We start from the raw sequence: 20309 nt of genomic DNA on the forward strand, positions 1-20309 counted from the left end.
AACTTTAGCTAGACTAGGAAAAACAAAGAACTCAAATGAAACCAAAAGTGAAAAAGGAGATGAGACATTATAACTGATGCCACAGGAAAGGGGGGAAGGGGCGGAGGGGTGGGTGGGAAGGATAAGGGATTACTATGAACAATTATAATGCCAAGAAATTGAGTAACCTAAAATAAATGGATGAATTCCTAGAAACATACAACCTACCAAAGACTGAATCATGAATAGAAAAAGACTGAATAAGTAATCAAACACCTCCAAACAATGAAAAGCTCAGGACCAAATGGTATTACTGGTGAATTATACCAAACATTTAAATAATTAATGCCAATCCTTCTCAAACTCTTCCAAAAAAATTGAAAAGGAACACTTCTGAACTCATTTTATGGGCCAGAATCACCCCGATACCAAACCAGACAAAGACACTACAAAAAAAGAAAATTATAAGCGAAAACAGAATTCCTGACAAACACAGATACAAAAAGTGTCAACGAAACACTAGCAAACCAAATTCAACATTACATTAAAAACATCATACACCATGACAAAGTGGGACTTATGCCTGACATGAAATCATGGTTCATCATACAAAAATGAGTTAACACATGGTATTAACAGAATGAAGGATTAAAAAAATGACACAATCACCTCAATAGATACAGAAAAAAACATTTGAAAAAATTCAACACCTTTTCATGATAAAAACTTGCAACACACTAGGAATAGAAGGAAAGTACCTTAACATAATACAGACCATATATGAAAAGTCCACAAATTCAGTGGTGAAAAACTGAAAGCTTTTCCTCTAAGATCAGAAACATGGCAAAGATGCGCTCTCTCATTACTTCTATTTAACATAGTACTGAATTTTCTAGCCAGACCAATTAGGCAAGAAAAAGAAATAAATGGCATCCAAATCAGAAAGAAAGAAGTATTCTGTGTGCAGAAGACATAAACTTTGTACAAAACCCTTTAGATTGCACACAAAAAAACCTTAGAATTAATTAATTCAGTAAAGGTGCAGGATACAAATATTAACCAAATCAGTTGCATTTCTATATACTAAGAATAAACTATCTGAAAAGGAAATTAAGAAAATAATCTCATTTACAATAGCATCATAAACAATAAGATAATTGGTAATAAACTTAACTAGAAAAGTAAAAGACTTGTACATTAAAAAATTACAAAACATGGATGAAAAAATTAAAATGACAAACAAAAAGATATCTTGTGTTCATAGATTAGAAGACAGTATCGTCAAAAAAGAAAAGATTAAAAACGGGGAATAACTAAAAAACAAACAAAAAGAATAACTGGGGAAGGAAGATCTCACAGATGCAGAAAAAAGGGGAGGTGGAAAATTACCTTGAGTTATGAAGAGAAGATCTTTGTCTTCTGAAGCAAGAAGGAAGGGTTGATGTAGGTAAGTGGAAGTGAAAGTATAAAGTTGAAAAGGAATAAGTGTGAATGTTTAGCAGCTGAAAGTAATGGGTCATGAGGTCTAGGCTGGATAATAATAAAAATACAGAAGTGCAGGTAGTTTCAGTACAAGAAACAAATTGTGGGATGTGCTTAGTGGAGTATATGGTTAGAGCCAAGTGAAGAGTATCGCTGGTGTGGAAGTTGGTACACTGGGAAGTATGATATTCAAAATGTCATCTACAAAGAAATGAAATCATGTAGATAACTGATATAACTCTGACCCAGATGCAGAACTGTGGAGTGAGATTTGACAGACAATAGCAACAAAAAACAGGAGTCACCTTGCCAGATGGCATGTGCTTCAAAAGATTTTTTATAGATAGGTAGACTTGTAACATTCAATAGCTATAGTGGACAACTGGAAGAATGCTGACGCCGCTTCCCTCCCTCCTACACACACAGACACACACACACTCACACACACATTCCCAAGATATACTGGCTATGAGCAGAGGAACAATAATACTTGAGCAGACCTCTGGAGAAGAATGTACTTATGAAAACACAGTTTTAATTAAGACAGGAAATGTAATGGACTTCCTGAAAAGAGTAGAGATTCAAGAGTTATACATGAGACGTTAAGGTCTAAATCAGTATTTAAATGACTGTTTTTAGATTTGAGTCCTCATGGCTCGTGAGTTGAGCCCCACATCGGGCACTGTGCTGACAGCTCAGAGCCTGGAGCCTGCTTCAGATTCTCCCACTTGCTCCGCCCCTCCCCCACTCGTGCTGTCTCTCCCCCCCTCCCAAAAATAAACATTAAAAAAATTTTAGATTTGAGTCTTAAAAGAAATAATTATTTCCTTCAAAAAGTATGCAAGCAAAAAATTTAACAAGATGAATATAACAATTTAGGTTGTTTTCTAGAGTACACTCAGTATGCCAAAAGTAACAGAGAAAGGGGAGGAAACCATTCTGTTGTCAAGTATGTAGTACTGTATTTAAGCAACATTTTTAAAGTTAGATTATTTTCTTCACAATTTTGATTACCTCAAGAAGTAGTTTGAAATTAAGCAAAAGTATTTATCAGACTGAAGGCTAGAATGAACTAGTTATTTAAGCTGTGTTACTGCTAAACACCTTATTTGATCTCTTATTAGTATAATTTTTTGGTTGGGATGTATGTTAACTAGCAGAATCTCTGGCATATGACTTATGTCCCACCAGGCCCAGGATAAGCACATTCTCTGAAATATAATTTTATGTTATTATTTACATAATTATTTCTCAGCAACTGCATCAAAGACAACTTATGTCCAATATTGCAAATTAGCAGAGTGTACGATTTTTAAACAGGCTGAATTTCTGCCCTCCTTTAAAAAAAAACTAAGGAGAGGTTATTTGCAATTCATTCTGGTTTCTACAATGTGGTGACACTGGGATAAATAATATCCCTTTAAAAACTGGAGAAACTTTTCAATTTAAGAATAAGTTGCTATGGTTACCCAATGTTTACGTTTATAACCAATAATTACGTGAGATGTCCAAGGGATTCCCACAAAGTGCAGTAAAATCAGTAAGTAAAGTGTATGCTAGTTATTTCACACACAAACTGGGACCACATACACCACTTCCCTTTCAAAGCAGCTATCATTTGGGAAATACTAAAGAAAATGATTCACATCTTTCTAAACTGTAGAAGGGTGGAGACAAAAATACTAAAACTTGTAACTATTTTAAAGTCCAAGTGATGACTCAGAAAAGAACACTTTTCATATTCTTCAGCTCCCTTTACTAAAAAGTGCTATCTAAAATTTTATAAAATAGCTTCTATTGTTAAAAGAAGGAAAGGGTGTTTCTAATGTGTATCAGGCATGGAATCTTTTTGGATAAATAAGACATGCCGTTGATAAACCTGCAAAAAGCCATGCTTATAACTTGATGTTACTTCAGAGTAAGACAACATCCAATTCCTTTAGATGTAGTCAATTTTGAACTTCTTAAATGGAAAGAAAGGGCCCCTATCAGAATTGATAATTAGCTCAACTCTTGACTAACTGGGTAATTAAATCTGCATCAGTTACTGCAGTACAGAAATGTTTTTGCCTGTTTTGTTCATAGTCTGAACATTCAGTAGTTGAGAATACCCATGAAGTTTTTGACCCGAATATAATTCTAATGTGATCTTAAAATTAATGAGACTCATCATTACATCTCTGTTTTTTAATGTTTATTTTAATTTTTGAGTGAAAGAGGAGAGAGAGAGAATCCCAAGAAGGCTCTGCACTGCCAGCACAGAGCCTGATGTGGGGCTCAAACTCACAAACCGCGAAATCACGACCTGAACTGAAGTTGGACAGACATTCAACTAACCAAGTCACCCTGGCGCCGCTCATCATTATATCTTAATGGGCCTTCCACAAAGTGTCTACTTTTCTGTATAGCAGACTTTCAAATATTTTGTTCTTTAACATTAGGGCTACCCTAAACTAAACTAAAACAGCATGTTATAGTCAACTGGTTTAAACAATAAAGAAACTTACCATAAACAACAAGAAGTGAAATTACGGTGGTTCTAAGGTAACTGACTGACATCTAGGCTCTGGCTGAGTCTTCTCGGTCAGACTCAGTACGGCCCTCAGGATAATTCCCTTCATAGTCACAGATACCCTGCCATACTTCAAGGCCATCATATCAGACACATATTGTTGCCCAGCAGAAAGGGAAGTTTCCTGCTGTGTCTCTCGTTTTAGGTGCAAGGAAGACTTTCCTAGAAGCTACCTAACCTGACTTTTCCTGACATGTGACCAGTCTTGGTTCTTATGTTCTTTCCTAAACAAATCACTACTAGGTAGAGGAGGATTAGCTTTACACTATTAAGGACTTTTCCAAGTCATGTACAAGAGGAGTAACCAACCAAACAAAACTGGGCGCCTGCAAGGAAGGAAGTGGGTGATGGCTGGTAAACGGACAACAAATAGTATGCTTTGTATTACACTGAAAAACTGAATCTTGACATTTTATTTCAATAGTTTACTTTACTAGGGGTGCCTGGATGGCTCCCCTTGATTTCTTGATTTCAGCTTGGGTCATGATCTCATGGTTCATGAGATCAGGCCCTCAATCGAATTCTCTCTCTCCCTCTCTCTCTCCAAATAAATAAATAAACTTTAAGAAAACAGTTTATTTTCTCGTTCTTGTTAATGAATCACAACACACTAGTGCTAGATAATACTGAGGGCTATAGAGATTTATTTTTAAAAGGGGAAAAAAACAGTCACAAGTAATTTATCTTAAAGCAGACTAAAGGCAATCACTTTATAAATGCCATTAACAAGAGTATATTTGTGTATGAAATATTAAAATTACACTTTAATTTTGACCCATTAAAATTAAAGTTTTATCTCAAAAAAAGTTTCTCATTAATCTCATTTTCCTCCTCTAGGAAAGGTCAGGCTAATTCCTAGACATAGGTCAAACTACATCTAGAGTAATGAGACTAGAACACATTTAAAGCCAGGATGATGGTGGATCTAAAAACCGTATCATAAGTGTCAATGAAGCTGAAGGTATTTTGTCTGAAAAGGAGTCAGGGAGAATATGATAGTGTTAAAATATCTGAAGTGCTATCACTGTGAAGAGATACCAAATGTGCACAGGTCTAGAGATAAGAACTAGATCAATGAATAATAATAACAAGCAGCAAGATTAGATTTGGTTCAATATAAGATAGTACTTTTACCTAGCATTATTTTATGTGAAGATGGAACAAGGCTGGCTGAACATATGAGGCTGGGATGAACATCCCAGGTAATGTGAATACCTATGACAATTCTAGGTACTTTATGTGTACTCAGTTGTAACATGTCTGTCAAGTAATTTCTACTTCCAATTTCACAGATAAAACTCTGAGGTGGAAAAGTAAAACACTGGAAATTACATAGCTAACAAGTAGAGAAAAATGGACTCTAACCCAGGACCATTTGTTTCCAAAGCCTAGCTCCTACAAATCACACATCTAAGAGATGTTAAATTAGCAGTTGTTAAGGAAGCAAACAGGTTCTGAGTTGGTGAGAACCAAAAGGCATCTGATTTGAAGTCCCTGATTTCAAAATTAAAATGCCAGAAATGAAAAGTATTACTCCCTTCCATTTGATTCAGCAGTTCCTAGTTTAAGAATGCTCTCACATCTATTCCTACATTGCTTCCTCACAGCTATGCTCTAAGGTAAGCAAGCTAGGGAGACACTATTTCTTGGCGTTCTACCTGAGAGAGAAAGAGAACAGCAAGGATGAGTTCCTTCAACTTTCTTCTGGTTTACTTTCAAAGATATTTGTACCTTCGATTTTCCTCTCTGATCTTTCAGTTACTCGTGGCCATTTATTAAACACTTCTTACATGCCAGATACCATACCTTAATGACTTTGCAGTCATTGGGAAGGAGCTTATACTCACAGAAGAAAAAGTATTCAAAGCCACTTGTTTCACCCTTGTTTCACTCTACTGCAATCTGACTTCCATACTCACCATTCAAGTGAAATTGCTCTAAGGTCACCAGTGGTAACTTATTACAAAATCTGCATTTTTCTCAACTAGTCTACAATACTGGATACCAATGATCTTTATTAAAACTATCTTCCAGGGGCGCCTGGGCGGCTCAGTGGGTTAAGCATCTGACTCTTGGTTTCTGCTCCGGTCATGATTTCATAGTTCGGGAGCTTGAGCCCTGTGTCAGGCTCTCTGCTGTCAGCACAGAGCCTGCTTTGGACCCTCTGTCTCCCTCTCTCTCTACCCCTCCCCTGCTCTCTCTCTCATTCTCTCAAAAATTAATAAATAGACATTAAAAAAAAAACTCTCTTGCATAAAATTTTCACCTCTATTTCTAAACCTTCTTTTTTGGCCCCTTCCACTTGACTTTTCTTCCACCATCCATATTTAAATACTGGCTTTTCTTTCAGCCCACTTTTCTTAGCCCTGTCTAATAACCTCCTCTTGGACAATCTCATCTATAATATCAGCCATCATATTTGATACTTTCAAGTCTTTATTTCCAATCCTAACCTCCAGACACAACTTCCACCCTCCATATTCTAGATTATCTCAGACTCAGCATGTCAAAAATCAACTTACCATCTCTAGTCCACTCCCCCAAAGTGTTCTTTTCCTAACCTTCCCAGATTGGTTAATAGTAATGGCATCACCATATATATACAGTAGCCCAGAACACAAAGAATTATCTAGAAGCCTACTCTCACTTCATCTCCCACTTCTTTTTCTTTTTTTTAATGTTTATTATTTTTGAGAAAGAGAGAGAGAGACAGACAGACAGACAGACAGAGTGCGAGCAGGGGAGGAACAGAGAGGGAGACACAGAATCCAAAGCAGGCTCCAGGCTCTGAGCTCTCAGCACAGAGCCCGACGCAGGGCTTGAACTCACAAACCATGAGATCATGGCCTGAGCTGAAGTCGGACACTCAACTGACTAAGCCACCCAGGCGCCCCCTTCATCTCCCACTTCTAATTGGTCACCCACTCCTAGGCATTTTACCTAAAATCCTCCTGAACTTTCTTCACAGTGATCTATTTCAGACCCACTTAAGTCCTCAACCTGAGTTATGAAAACCACTTTTTTTTAATTTATTTTGATAGAGACAGAGAGCAAATGGGGGAGGGGGAGAGAGAGAGAGAGAGAGAGAGAGAGAGAGAGAGACAGAGGATCCAAAGCAGGCTCTGCACTGACAGCAGAGAACCCAACGCAGAGCTCAAACCCACGAACTGCAGGATCATGACCTGAGCGGAAGTCAGACACTCAACCAACTGAGCCACCCAGGTGCTCCGGAAAACCTCTTAACTGGTCTCTCAATTCCTGGTTCTCCTTTCTCCACTTCTATCCATCCTTATAGTAAACATAGATTCTTTCACAAGAATGCTTTCCTTTCGGGAGTTCATCTGGTCCAAAGATATACAAGAGACCCAGGAATGGCCAGAAGACCACTTACTCTTAGTCACATGCTAATTCAGGGATGAACACATGATCAAAGCCAGATAGGGTCTTTCTTAGGACTTGCTTTCCTGCCAAGGCTGTCAGGAAAGATACTCTCTTTTCTTTTATAATTATAACTAAGGACAATGTAAGCTAAACTGCCTGTAGGAGAGAAACAAAGACAAAATGTTAAAGGGGTGGGTGGTGATGGGGAATCTACTGTCACCAAGTCCTGGATCTAGCTCTGCCTGGCCAGTAAATTTCCTTTTGCATGTAAATCATTTTGAGTTGGGATTTTTGTCGTAACCAAGAGTCTTGATTAATAATTCTCTTTATCACCAGTTACTTTCTAAATCATAGTTAAAATATTATTTGCCTTTTATTTAGTCACTAAGTTTTATTAAAATACACTAAAGACATCCACCACTTATCTTGTCTTTAAGTTTCACATATATAAATGTACTCGGTGCAATTCAAATATACCATGTCGTTTCCTGTAGCTGTGCCTCAGAATATGCTGTTCCCCCTGCTTAGAATGTTCCCTTCCTACCTGCTTACATAGAAGGGTTGCATTACAATAAGGCTGGAAAATCAGACAGGGGCTAAATCATGAAGGGCCTTGGATGCCACATTAAAGTATATACACTTTAACCTGAATACTGGGGAAACCACCAAAAAAGTTTAAGTCAAAAAGTGACATAATCAGATTATATCTTGAAGCCTCACTGTGCATACAGTGTAAATGATGGCCTAAAAATGGGGTGGTATTAAAGACAGAAAACAACAGCAGGCTGCTGTTATTGTCCAACCTAGGGACTACAAGGGATGACGAAAGGAGTAAACTGGGACTTAGGACTTTTCTGGGAAAAAAGTTTGCCAACTCTTGTCAATAGCATTGATAAGTCTTTCAAATTTTTTAAGCTAGCATTTCTTACAATAGTGTAAATACAAGGAAAAGGGAGGCCTACAAAACTTTGCATGAAAGATTTTACTGAAGTATCATTTATAACAAAACAATAAAACTAATTTTATGTTGAATAAAACGATTTAAAACACAGTACATATCATACAATAAAATTAAATGATATTTAGTAACAAAATTTTAAAGAATTTCTAAAAATATGGGACAAACAATACTCATAAAAGTATTAAGTGAAACAATATATAAAATATATTCTAATTATGCTAAATAATGATCAGAAGATTTTTAAGTAACAACAGATTAATTAAACTCAGTGGCAGGATTATGGGTACTCTGTTCTTTCCTTCCTGTGTGCATATAATTATTTTTTTCTGATTCTTATCATGATTCTTTCATGATTCTTATTTGCTAAACCCGATCACTACTTTAGAGGTAAGAAAAATAACTTCTACAAGAGTTAAATGACAAACGTTCACATTCCAAAAAGTAACAGAGGTTAGGACCAAAATTTGAAGAGTGCCTAAGTGAAGACTGACTGTTCAGAAGCAAACTTCCCAAGCCAGAGCCATTTAACAGCTCCATACCCATAGCTCCAGGGACTAGAACCACTTAGCACTGAATGCAGAGCAGAGCTACAGAGACCTGAAACTTGCTGGGCTAGAACTGCCTCTCAATTCATACCTCAAAAGCTATCAAATACGTAGTGAAGAGCAGAATGCAAAGGGTAATTTAAGATGCCTGTTTTCATAATTTTGTTCTCATATAAATAATCCTTTAAAGAATAGAAAAGGAAATAACAGACTGAATTGGAGAACGAAGGCCTAAGCAAAAGGTGTTTAGAGACACTGATGGCTCTAGACTCTGTACTTACTTTGCTCTTTAAAACATAAGTAAATGCTTTATTACATAAGATTATTATTCCCTTGAACTGGGATCTCTACAACCTTGTTACAATCCCAAGTAAACTCTACAATCCTACATCAACTCAAATTGCTCAAGCAGGATAACTAAAAGTCACTTGGCTACCAACAAAAGAGAATTTCAATGTGTTATTTGTGAAATAAAAGACTTTAATGGATGGCTACCAGATAGAGAAAATGATCATCAAAAACAATTTTAAAAGCCTGAGCTATCTGTATGTATTTTCTAACATTACAAATCAAGAAATGGTGTTTTATTTAGGTGCCATTTAAATTATAGTATCATCTAAAAAAACCAAAACATCTAAAATGTTTCTAAGTTAGTGGACTGAAGACTGTATTAGAAAATATGGTCAGGCTGGGGTGCCTGGGTGGCTCAGTTGGTTGAACGTCCGATTTCTGCTCAGGTCATGATCTCCCGGTTCGTGAGTTCGAGCCCCGCGTTGGGCTCTGTGCAGACAGCTTGGAGCCTGGAGCCTGCTTCGGATTCTGTGTCTCCCTCTCTCTCTCTCTCTGCCCCTCCCCAGCTTGCACTCTGTCTCTCCCTCTCTCAAAAATAAATAAACATTAAATAAATTTAAAAAAGAAAGAAAGAGAGAAAGAAAGAAAGAGAGAGAGAGAGAGAGAGAGAGAGAGAGAGAGAGAAAGAAAGAAAGAAAGAAAGAAAGAAAGAAAGAAAGAAAGAAAGAAAGAAAGAAAGAAAGAAAGAAAGAAAATATGCTCAGGCATAGCTCTTAACCATTTCATACATACTGATTTATCTTTTTAAAAATAATTACTATATATATATATGTATATATATATATATATCACAAATAATGGTTATGTTGAACTAGTTTGCCTATGTGAAGAACTGTATCACTATCAAAATTTAATTTCATTGTTCTTTATGATGCATTTTAAAATAATATGTAAATTTAGACAGTCTGCAGAAACCAACGCAAAACCACCATCTAGTGGTAAAAGATGAAAATTACAATTTACACAATGATCATATAGCAAAAGTAGTTGAATTTGTGACTGCATGATCTCTAACACACATTATCAGGAAATAAAAAATGAGCCATATGATATTGATGATGTCTGCTATTTGTTGCCATTTTTCTAATCAAATTTTATCCTTACTATCTTGACACTTTTTCCTTTTTCTGTCTTGCCTACCCATTACTCAAATCCTTGATTGAATTAGGATAGGAGTACTTCAAGGCTCAAAGCTTTTATTGAGCTAATAGTTAGAAAATGATTTATAAACAACAGAAATAAGGTGTGTGAGGGGATGTGTTTCCAATGGAATTCTAGCCAGCAAAAGCCATCCAGGTAACAACAAATGAGAGGCATCCTGTGTGTGGTGTGTGGTGTGTTGTGTGTGTGTGTGTGTGTGTGTGTGTGTGTCTGTGTGTGTGTTTAAGTGATAATTTAGTAGATAATTCTGAAAGGCCAAGTAAAGAGTCACAGCTGGTTAGTTCAAACAGAATTCAAAATTTCAAGAGAATATGAATCTTTAATGTCATCAAAATTATTCCAATTTGAGGAACACAAACTAACGTTTTCCCAACACTCTTTCCCCTCCTACTAGAATACAGATGGACAAAATCTTTCAGCTTTCAACATAATAGCGTTCTATTCACTTCCTCTTTTTTAAAAAACAAAGAAAATTTTAACTAAGAACAAATTGTAACAAAAACCCGGAAAGGGTGATTTGTTTTGTCATAAAACAACTTTGCATTGAGTCTACTTAATATCTAATGGTACTACCATTTAGGAGCAAAAATATTTAACAGAAAGTACAGCAAGGTGAAACTTGATAATAGTAAAGAATCCACTTACTGGGCCATTGGTTTTTCCTTTCTACACAACTTTTCGGTATGTCTGAATTTCAAATAAGAAGCCTAACAAACAATGCCAATGATACCAAACCAGTTTCTACTGTCTTCACAAGCACCTCAAGTCTAACACTCCTAGGTTTTGTGAGATTTTTAAACTACTTTCACTAAAAACATGAGAGTCACTCACATAACTGCTTCCCCAGTGATTAATGAATGGCTGACGTTTACAGAGTGCACCACAAACATGTAACATGTAAGAGAATGAGCTATGAGCAAAGGGATGCATACAACTTGACAAGAATGAAACATCTAGTAATTTACTCGTTTAAAAAAAGAAACTAACTACAATACCATTATTTTCAGCTATTTCATATTTCTCTTCTTCAAACTACAACACTGAGATCTTAAATCAGATTTATAAGCCCCTCCACTGAAAATCTATTCAAATTAAGTTATAAATAAGTTTTCCAGGAATACAGGAACCACCACACTTCTAAACAAAATGTCTACAACAAAGGATTTATGTAGAAAAGCTATGGTTAATTTATGATGAGGCATAAATACCAACAAACTAACACATTAAGAGAGCTGCCTATATTACTGCAGAGAGACTACTGGAAAATAACCTACCATAATAGGAATTCCCATACTATTTTCCTCTGGTGGAAGCAGTAGTTGTATTGCTTCAATTCCAATCTCAGGCCTGTGGCAGAAAACAGATATCAAAAGCAAGAATATGCTGACCCTAGAAATGAAGGGCTATGTTATAAAAATAACTAGCACCTTAACAAAACATTGAATTATTAGATAATATTCAAAACCTACTAACTCAGAAGTTTTACCCTTCTGTCAAGAAAGAAAATTATTAAACTATCCAACAAGGCAGTTTTTGTAAAGGTTTCATTTATATATGAACCAATTAGAAGAGACTCAAAAAGTGGGCTGAGTCAAAATTGCCTGCAAGAAGACATTTTCATCATTCAAAAAGAAAAAACCCAAAACTATTCAAATATATTCACTATAATAAATGAATATATAATAAGTGCTTCCATGGGGATGTTTTAATCTAAGAAACTGTCCATGAAGTATAAAATATTCAATCTATATAATTTCTGAAAATTTAAAAACATGTTCATTTTAGAAATACATAAATTTAAGAAATCACAATAGTATCTCCCAAAGGTAAATGTACTTTTTAAAAAACTGTGAGAATACACTGTTTAGTAACTTGCTTCTCTCCATTGCTCTCCATTTAACCACATGGACCTTCATCCATCTCGTTAAATATGCCTCTATTACACTTTCAATAACTATATAACATTAAATTAAAAAGTATTTAACCAATTTCCTAAGACTGAACATTTGGGTTGCTTCTGTTTCTTTACACTCTTATATAACAATTTTTCCAAGATATCTTAATAGCCATTTTTAGTGAAATGGCTTATCTTCAAATAAAATTAGGCCTAAAATATTCTGGAACCATCTTTCTCAGATACGATAACCTAGAAAGAACAAAGGTCAGAATTAAATTCCCTGCATAAAAATATGTTGTCCAATTTATTTCTTATTAGGTTTGAGTTACCAGTTTTTATCATCTTTGTCATAGTGATTTCTGCTTTGCTCTAATGCCTTATAGAAACCATTCTATCTACTCTGGCTAGAAAAAGGTTAGCTACAGCTCTTTTTTTTTTTTTTTCCATTTTTTAATGTTTATTTATATTTGAGAGAGAAAGAGAAAGAGAGAGCATGAGCGGGGGGGAGGGGCAGAGAGACGGAGACAGAATCTGAAGCAGGCTCCAGGCTCTAAGTTGTCAGCACAGAGCCCAAAGCAGGGCTTGAACTCACGAACCGTGAGATCATGACCTGAGCCAAGGTCAAACACGGAACCAACTGAGCCACCCAGGTGCCCCTAGCTACAGTTCTAAACATATTAAAATTTGTTTTTTCTTCCGTTGTCAAAACTCTTTCTGAACAAATTAACCCTGCCAAAACAATATTAAAAGGGGCATTACCTTTAGTAGGTCTTTTATAGTGTTAATATAACAGACATAGTAATATTATTAATTTGCCATTTGGTGGCAGTAAATACAAAGAAAAGTAAATTTCCTGTGTACTGCTACTGTATTATTACTACTAACACAAAGGTAGTCTTCTCTGAGTCATGTATTTTAAAGAAGAGTTTCAACTTTATTTTTTCAACGTTTATTTTATTTTTTTTGGGACAGAGAGAGACAGAGCATGAACGGGGGAGGGGCAGAGAGAGAGGGAGACACAGAATCGGAAACAGGCTCCAGGCTCTGAGCCATCAGCCCAGAGCCCGACGCGGGGCTCGAACTCACGGACCGAGAGATCGTGACCTGGCTGAAGTCGGACGCTTAACCGACTGCGCCACTCAGGCGCCCCAAGAGTTTCAACTTTAAAAAAGGTGCTTTATAGGTTTTAAAAGTTGTATTTTAATCTTAATAGTCAAGTTAAAAACAATACCAAGAGCAAATTCCAGATTATTTGAAAATAGTCTTGTTACTATAGATTTATAAATAAAATTTAATTGCCTCAAAAACTATGCAACTCTCTTGATGCTTATCAAGCAACATGTGATTATAACTTTCATTCCTATTAACTAAAATCAACAAATTTCATGTAAAGATTACATTCTCTTACTCTAATCAATACTAAATCAATAATCATTGGTTAATAACTACTTATGTGCTAAGTACAAGGAATGTAACAGTAAACAAGAGTAGTTTCTGACTTCATGAAGTTTACGCAAAGTCTCCCATATATTCTTTTTTCCAGACTTATAGAGTAGTAAAAGACCAGCTTGAAAGCCTAAGTATTATACAAATATATATAACACAAAAATATTATAGTTTCCCTCCATATATAATTTACTATAAAAATTTACACCAAAAACTGGAGTATTTATATTTTTATATTATGTTATAATATAAAAGTTTTCTATTTTTCTATTATGATTTCCCTAATGCCTTTTTTTTGTATTTTTTTAAAGCCTATCTTTTTAAAAATATTAAGTTATTCCAAAAGGAAATCTACAAAATACCAAGTAACTGAAATAACGGTCACATTAAACTGAACAATGTATGTATTTTTTCACATAAAATTATCACACACAAAATTATGTCAAGCTTCTTAGTAACTTATAGAAATCACTGCCAAAGTGTCTTATAGTCCAAGACACTGAGAAGTATGAACCTAAGATCACAAGTATATTCAAAATGAGAGTAAATCTGCACATATATTGACAGATATATGTGTCTACATTTGAATATTGTAAAGACACTGTCTTCCACAGAGAAAGTATCTCCTTCAAGGGCAGGGGTTATATCCCATTTACATCAGTATATTCAGTTCTGGGCTTTGCTTATAAGCATACAACAGTGATGAACAATTTCTTATGCACTAACATTTCTCACACTGATAACTAGACTTTGTTAGCATAAGAGAATTTTCATCTTCTTTTCTTGTTTTACTGTTTGGGTCCCAACTAGACATAAGATTTTACAGGTTAAATATTAGAAATGGTAATTTCATTTGGTCTAACCTAATACCCATTATTTACAATGTAAGTTCTTTGAGGGGAGGCACCATTTCTTATTCCGCCCCAAAATGCTCATCTTCTATTAAGAAAAAAAGATAAGTAAAAAGTAAACAGTGAAGCAGTGCAATAAGTGCTCTGACAGAAGTTCGTGGGGGGGGGGGGGGGGGGGGACATGGCCATACGTACATATGGTGCACTAGTCAATGAAAGATATCAGGAAAACTGGAAGCCATCTGGAAAAAAATTAATAGCATTCTTCTCCTAAGTGGTCATTATACTGAAATGTATGTGTTAAAAGAACTATAAAAATACTAGGAAATGGACTGATTTCTCCCTGAGGGGAAAAAACAAGACAGGGATGCCTGCTCTCATCAATCCTATTCAGTATCATATTGGAAGCCCTAGAACTGCAATAGGGCTAAAAGAAGAAATAAAAGGCATACAATTTAGAAAGAAAGAAAACTACCTGTATTAGCGCACATGATTATCTATGTGGGAAATGCCATGGAATCTCTGAAAAAGTTTCCATATCTAGTAAGTTCAGCCAAGTCATGGAATACAATTATATTTATACATACTACCAATGAAGTGGAAATCAAAATTTTAAAAGCAGTAGCATTTATAAAAGCACCCCCAAATCTGACATGTTTAAGTTTATGAATTTAAAAAATATATGCAGAATCTGTATGCTAAAAACTGTAAAATATTGAAGGAAATCAAAGACCTAAATAAATGAAGAGATACCACATTCATGGGTTCAAAGACTCAATACTGTTAACATGTCAATTTTTCCACATTTAATCTACAGATTCAACACAATCCCAATCAAAGTATACTAGTGGTATTTGTAAAAATGAATAAATGGATTCAAAAATTTATATGGAAAGGCGAAATAACAGAAGAGCCAAAACAATATTTAAAGAGAAGAATAAAGTTTGAGGATTCACACTACTAGAAAGCTATAGTAACCAAGACAATGTGATATTGCAAGATAGACAGATATATAGATCTGATAAAATGGAACAAAAGAGTCCAGAAATAGATGCACACATACATGGTCAAGTGATTTTTGACAACGGCACAAAAGCAATTCAACAGAGAAAAAATAATCTTCCCCACAAATGGTCTGGAACAACCAGAAAAGACATTGGCAAGGAAAAAACAAAACAACAAAGGATTTATATCCAAAATAAATAACTCATATAACTCATTAATAGAAAAGCCCATGGGGCGCCAGGTGGCTCAATTGGTTGAGCAGATGACTTTGGCTCAGGTCATGATCTTGCAGTCTGTTGAGTTCAAGCCCCGCATCAGGCTCTGTGCTGACAACTCAGAGCCTGGAGCCTGCTTCGGATTCTGTTTCTCCCTCTCTCTGCCCTTCCCCTGCTTGTACTCTGTCTGTCTCTCCCTCTCTCAAAAATAAATAAACATTTAAAAAAAAATAGAAAAGCCCAATTTTTTAAATGGGCAAAGATGTAAACAGTTAGGCATTTCACAAAAGGCGATATACAGACATTAAACACTAGCAGAATTCGAATTAAAGCACAATGAGATACTATTACACACCTAGTAGAATGACTTGAAAAAAAAAACTGACTTGGGGCGCCTGCATTGCTCAATCAGTTGAGCATCTGACTCTTGACTTTGGCTCAGGTCATGATCCCAGGGTAGTGGGATTGAGCCCTTGCAGTCTCTCAAAACAAAACAAAACACACAAAAAAACAAAACCTGACAATCCAGAATGCTGGAGAAGAGGCAGAGCAATTATAATTCTCATACATTAGTGTTGGGAGTGCAAAATGGTACAGCCACTTTGGAAAATGACTGGACAGTTCCTTAAAGTTATACATATAATTAACACATAATTCGGTAACCTATCCCTAGATATAAAACCAATAAAATTAAAATTTATGCTCACAAAAATCTTATACATGAACACTATATTGGCTTTATTCATAACCTCCAAAACCTTGAAATAACCCAAATATTCCTCAACTAGAGAGTAGGTAAATAAACTGTGGTAAATCCATGTAATAGAAAACAACCTGTCATAGAAAAAGAAGCAGTCAATAACTGAACACACCAACAACATGTATGCTAAATGAAAGGCTACATAATTAATCAATTTCTTATGACATTTCACAATAAGTAAAACCTTAAGGACAGAGAAAAGTAGTTGCCAAGAGCTGGGGACCTCAGGAGGCGATGAATACAAAAGGACACAACTGAATTTTTAGGGATGATGGAAATGTTTTATATCTCAATTTCAGTAGTCATTAGATGCATTTGTAAGATATCACAAAACTGTACACCAAAAAGTAAATTTTACTACAGCTAAATTACATCTTAATAAAAAAGAGAAAAACTATAAAAGAAAAAAGCACACAATAGTTTTATTAAAATAACCTAATAGGAATGGGGCACCTGGGTGGCTCAGTCAGTCAAGCGGCTGACTTCGGCTCAGGTCATGATCTCATGGCCTGTGAGTTTGAGCCCCGCATCAGACTGTGCCAACAGCTTAGAGCCTGGAGCCTGCTTCAGATTCTGTGTCTCCCTCTCTCTCTCTCTGCCCCTCCCCTGCCCCCACTCTGTCTCTGTCTCTCAAAGATAAATAAACATTTAAAAAAAAATTTTTTAAATAATAGGGAAGACACAAAAATTTAGAAAGCCACAAAAAATTCATAGATTTAACCATTTAAAAACATTAAAAAGGAAAAACCATTCCACTAAAAACTAGGTAAAGAATAGAAACAATTCATAGAAAAGGAAACACAAATGTGCAAACATACAAAGATGTTATTTCATAACAGAAATTCACATTAAAGCTACACGAATAAACCACTGTTCATCTCTCAAACTGGCAAAGATCAAGAAGTCTGAAACTATTCAGGTTCTAGTTTGATTGGATATCAAACTGTGAATGCATATTCTACTCATATGTCCTGGAAATGTATTTCTGTATTTTTAAGGGAAAAAACAGCAAGTTACATTAGAATCTATACAGTCGAGAAAAAGACCTATACATTTGCTTTTATTTGCATATAAAAACATAAAGGATACCAAGGAAAACATAGATACTCATTTGGAATGGGTTGCACAAGTTTTATTTGTGGGACTCAAAGTGGGAGAAAGACTTCTCAAATATAGCTTTCCTTGGTTTTGGTTATTAAATCATGTGAAAGTGGGAAAAGAAAGGGGGAGGAGGAAGAGGAATTTATCTTATAGTTGATGTATCTGCACACAAAGTAATATATGTAAGTGTTAAATAAAAAAAATTTGTCTGGCCTTTGTCCTGGGTACCTGAGAGCTTCTAAAACCTAGTAATTAATTTCCTGAGTGATACAAGTGTCTTTGTTATTCATGGTGAGCCCCTAGACCATATCAGGGTTTATGCTTAATGAGGTAACTCATGGTAGGCCCTAGATTGTTCCATACTGGGCTGGCCATGCTGAAAAGAACAATCATGTGATAAGAGGGCTTGGACTGTGAGCCATGTCATAATAACTTGACCAGCTGACCTCACGGAACAGGGCTAAAAATTGAGTTTAATCATATAACGAATGATTCAATCTATCATACCTATAAAGTGAATCCTCCATAAAAAATCTTGACACTGAAGCTCAAGTGAATATCCATATACTAAGAGGGTGACATGTCCAGGGGACATAGAGACTTATGACTTTGGGACCCTCTCAGACCTCCTCTTATGCATCTCTTTCGCTGATTCAGATCTCTATAAGAAAATTATAATTGTAAGTATAGCACTTTCCTGAGTTCTGGGAATCATTCTAGCAAATTATTGAACATGAGGGGATGATGGGAAACCCCAAATTTACAGCCAGTTGGTCGGAAGCCATGGGTGGCCTGAGAACCCTGGAGCTATATATAGTGTCTTAAGTGTCCTGTGGAGGACCTTAACCTATGAAATCTGCACAACTGCACTGTAGTAGGTGGGTATTCATTGCAGCATTGTTTGCATTAGCAAAAGATTAGAGACAACCTAGATGTCAACAGGGAACAGGATATAGGACCATAAAATACTAAGCAGCCAGAGGAATGTATAAACTCCTTAAGTACTGATGGGGAATGAACTCAAGATACTGGGAGTAGACGAACAATCAAGATGCACAACAGTGTATCTAGTATACTATCTGTTGTGTAAAAGGTGGGGAGTAAGAGAGATACTTGCTTATACAGTCATAAAATCTACAGGAAAAAAGAAGAAAATAATATTGACCTATATTAAGGAAATACAGCTATATAGTAAGGGAAGTAAGGGAAGAAGAAACAGAAACTTTAAACAGACTTGGAAAAGACAAAGAGATTGTTTCAGTATTCAAAACTTTCCAACAAAGAAAAGCCCAGGACTAGAAGGCTTCACTGACGGAAGCTTACCAAACGTTTAAAGGAAAGTTAAGTGGATCCTTCTCAAAACAGAAAGGGAGAGAACAGATGCATACTTTCTTCAACACACAGTGCTCAAACAAATGGATATCCACATTTTTTGAGGCCAACATTACTAGAACACCGAACCTAGAAAAAGACATCACAAGGAAAAACAAACTACTGACCAATATTCCTTACGAATACAGATGAAAAATCCTCAACAAAGTATTAGCAAACAAAATCCAGCAGCATATTAAGAGTTCTAAACCATGACCAAGTGGGATTTATCCCAAGAATGCAAGCATGGTAAATACTAAAAAGAAAATTAATATAATATAATAATATAATATAATATAATATAATATAATATAATATAATATAATATAATATAATACAATATAATATACCAAATTAATAGATGAAGGGAAAAAGCCACACAATAATCTCAAATGACCCAGAGAAAAAGTATTTGACAAAATCCAACATGCTTTCATGATAAAAGCACTCCATAAACTAGAAGAGAAATTCCCTGACATGATAAAGGGTGCTTATGAAAAACCCACAGTTAACATCATAGTTAATATTGAAAGACTCAAAGCTTTTCTCCTAAGATCAGGAACAAGACAAAACACTCACTTATGCCACTTATATTCAACACTGTGCTGGAAATTCTATCAAGATTAACTGAGCAAGAAGAAGCTAATAAAAGGCATCCAAATTGAAAAGGAAGAAGTAGGGGCACCTGGGTGGCTCAATTGGTTAAGCATCTGACTTCAGCTCAGGTCATGATGTCACATTTCGTGAGTCTGAACCCGGCCTCAGTGAGCTTGAGCCCCACATTGGGTGAGCACAAGCCCTGCTTCTCTCTCTCTCTCTCTCTCTCTCTCTCTCTCTCTCTCTCTCTCTCTCTCTCTCTCTCTCTCTGCCCCTCCCTCACTTGCACCCACTCTTTCTCTCTCTCTCTCTCTCAAAAAAAAAAATCTATTAAAAAAAAAGGAAGAAGTAAAACTATCTCTTATTTGCCAATGATATGATCTTATATACAGAAAATCCTAAGGAATCTCCGAAAAAAAAAACCTGTCAAAACTGATGAACAAATTCAGCAAAGTTACAGAATATGAGATCAAGTCACAAAATCAGATTTTCTATGCACTAGCAATGAACAATCCAAAATTAAAAACATTATTCCACTGGGGTGCCTGAGTGGCTCAGTTGTTTAAGCATCTGACTTCGGCTCAGGTCATGATCTCTCGGGCTCATGAGTTTGAGCCCCATGTTGGGCTCTGTG

General features: G+C 35.7%; 1 protein-coding gene across 4 annotated transcripts in view; it reads right to left on the reverse strand.

Moving 5' to 3' along the window:
* ANKRD28 (ankyrin repeat domain 28) overlaps positions 1-20309 on the reverse strand; it is a 202150-nt gene that overhangs the window by 135878 nt on the left and 45963 nt on the right. For 2 of the 4 annotated variants that reach the window (XM_045037631.1, XM_045037636.1), the window contains one exon: positions 11707-11779. The exons of the other annotated variants lie outside the window; for them this stretch is intronic. In XM_045037631.1, the coding sequence (XP_044893566.1) occupies positions 11707-11779 (73 nt within the window). Of the gene's footprint in view, positions 1-11706; positions 11780-20309 lie in introns of those variants that run through there. 4 annotated transcript variants of the gene reach the window in all.

The sequence above is a fragment of the Felis catus genome, chromosome C2, assembly GCF_018350175.1.
Source record: "Felis catus isolate Fca126 chromosome C2, F.catus_Fca126_mat1.0, whole genome shotgun sequence".
In the NCBI taxonomy this organism is placed as follows: Eukaryota; Metazoa; Chordata; class Mammalia; order Carnivora; family Felidae; genus Felis; species Felis catus.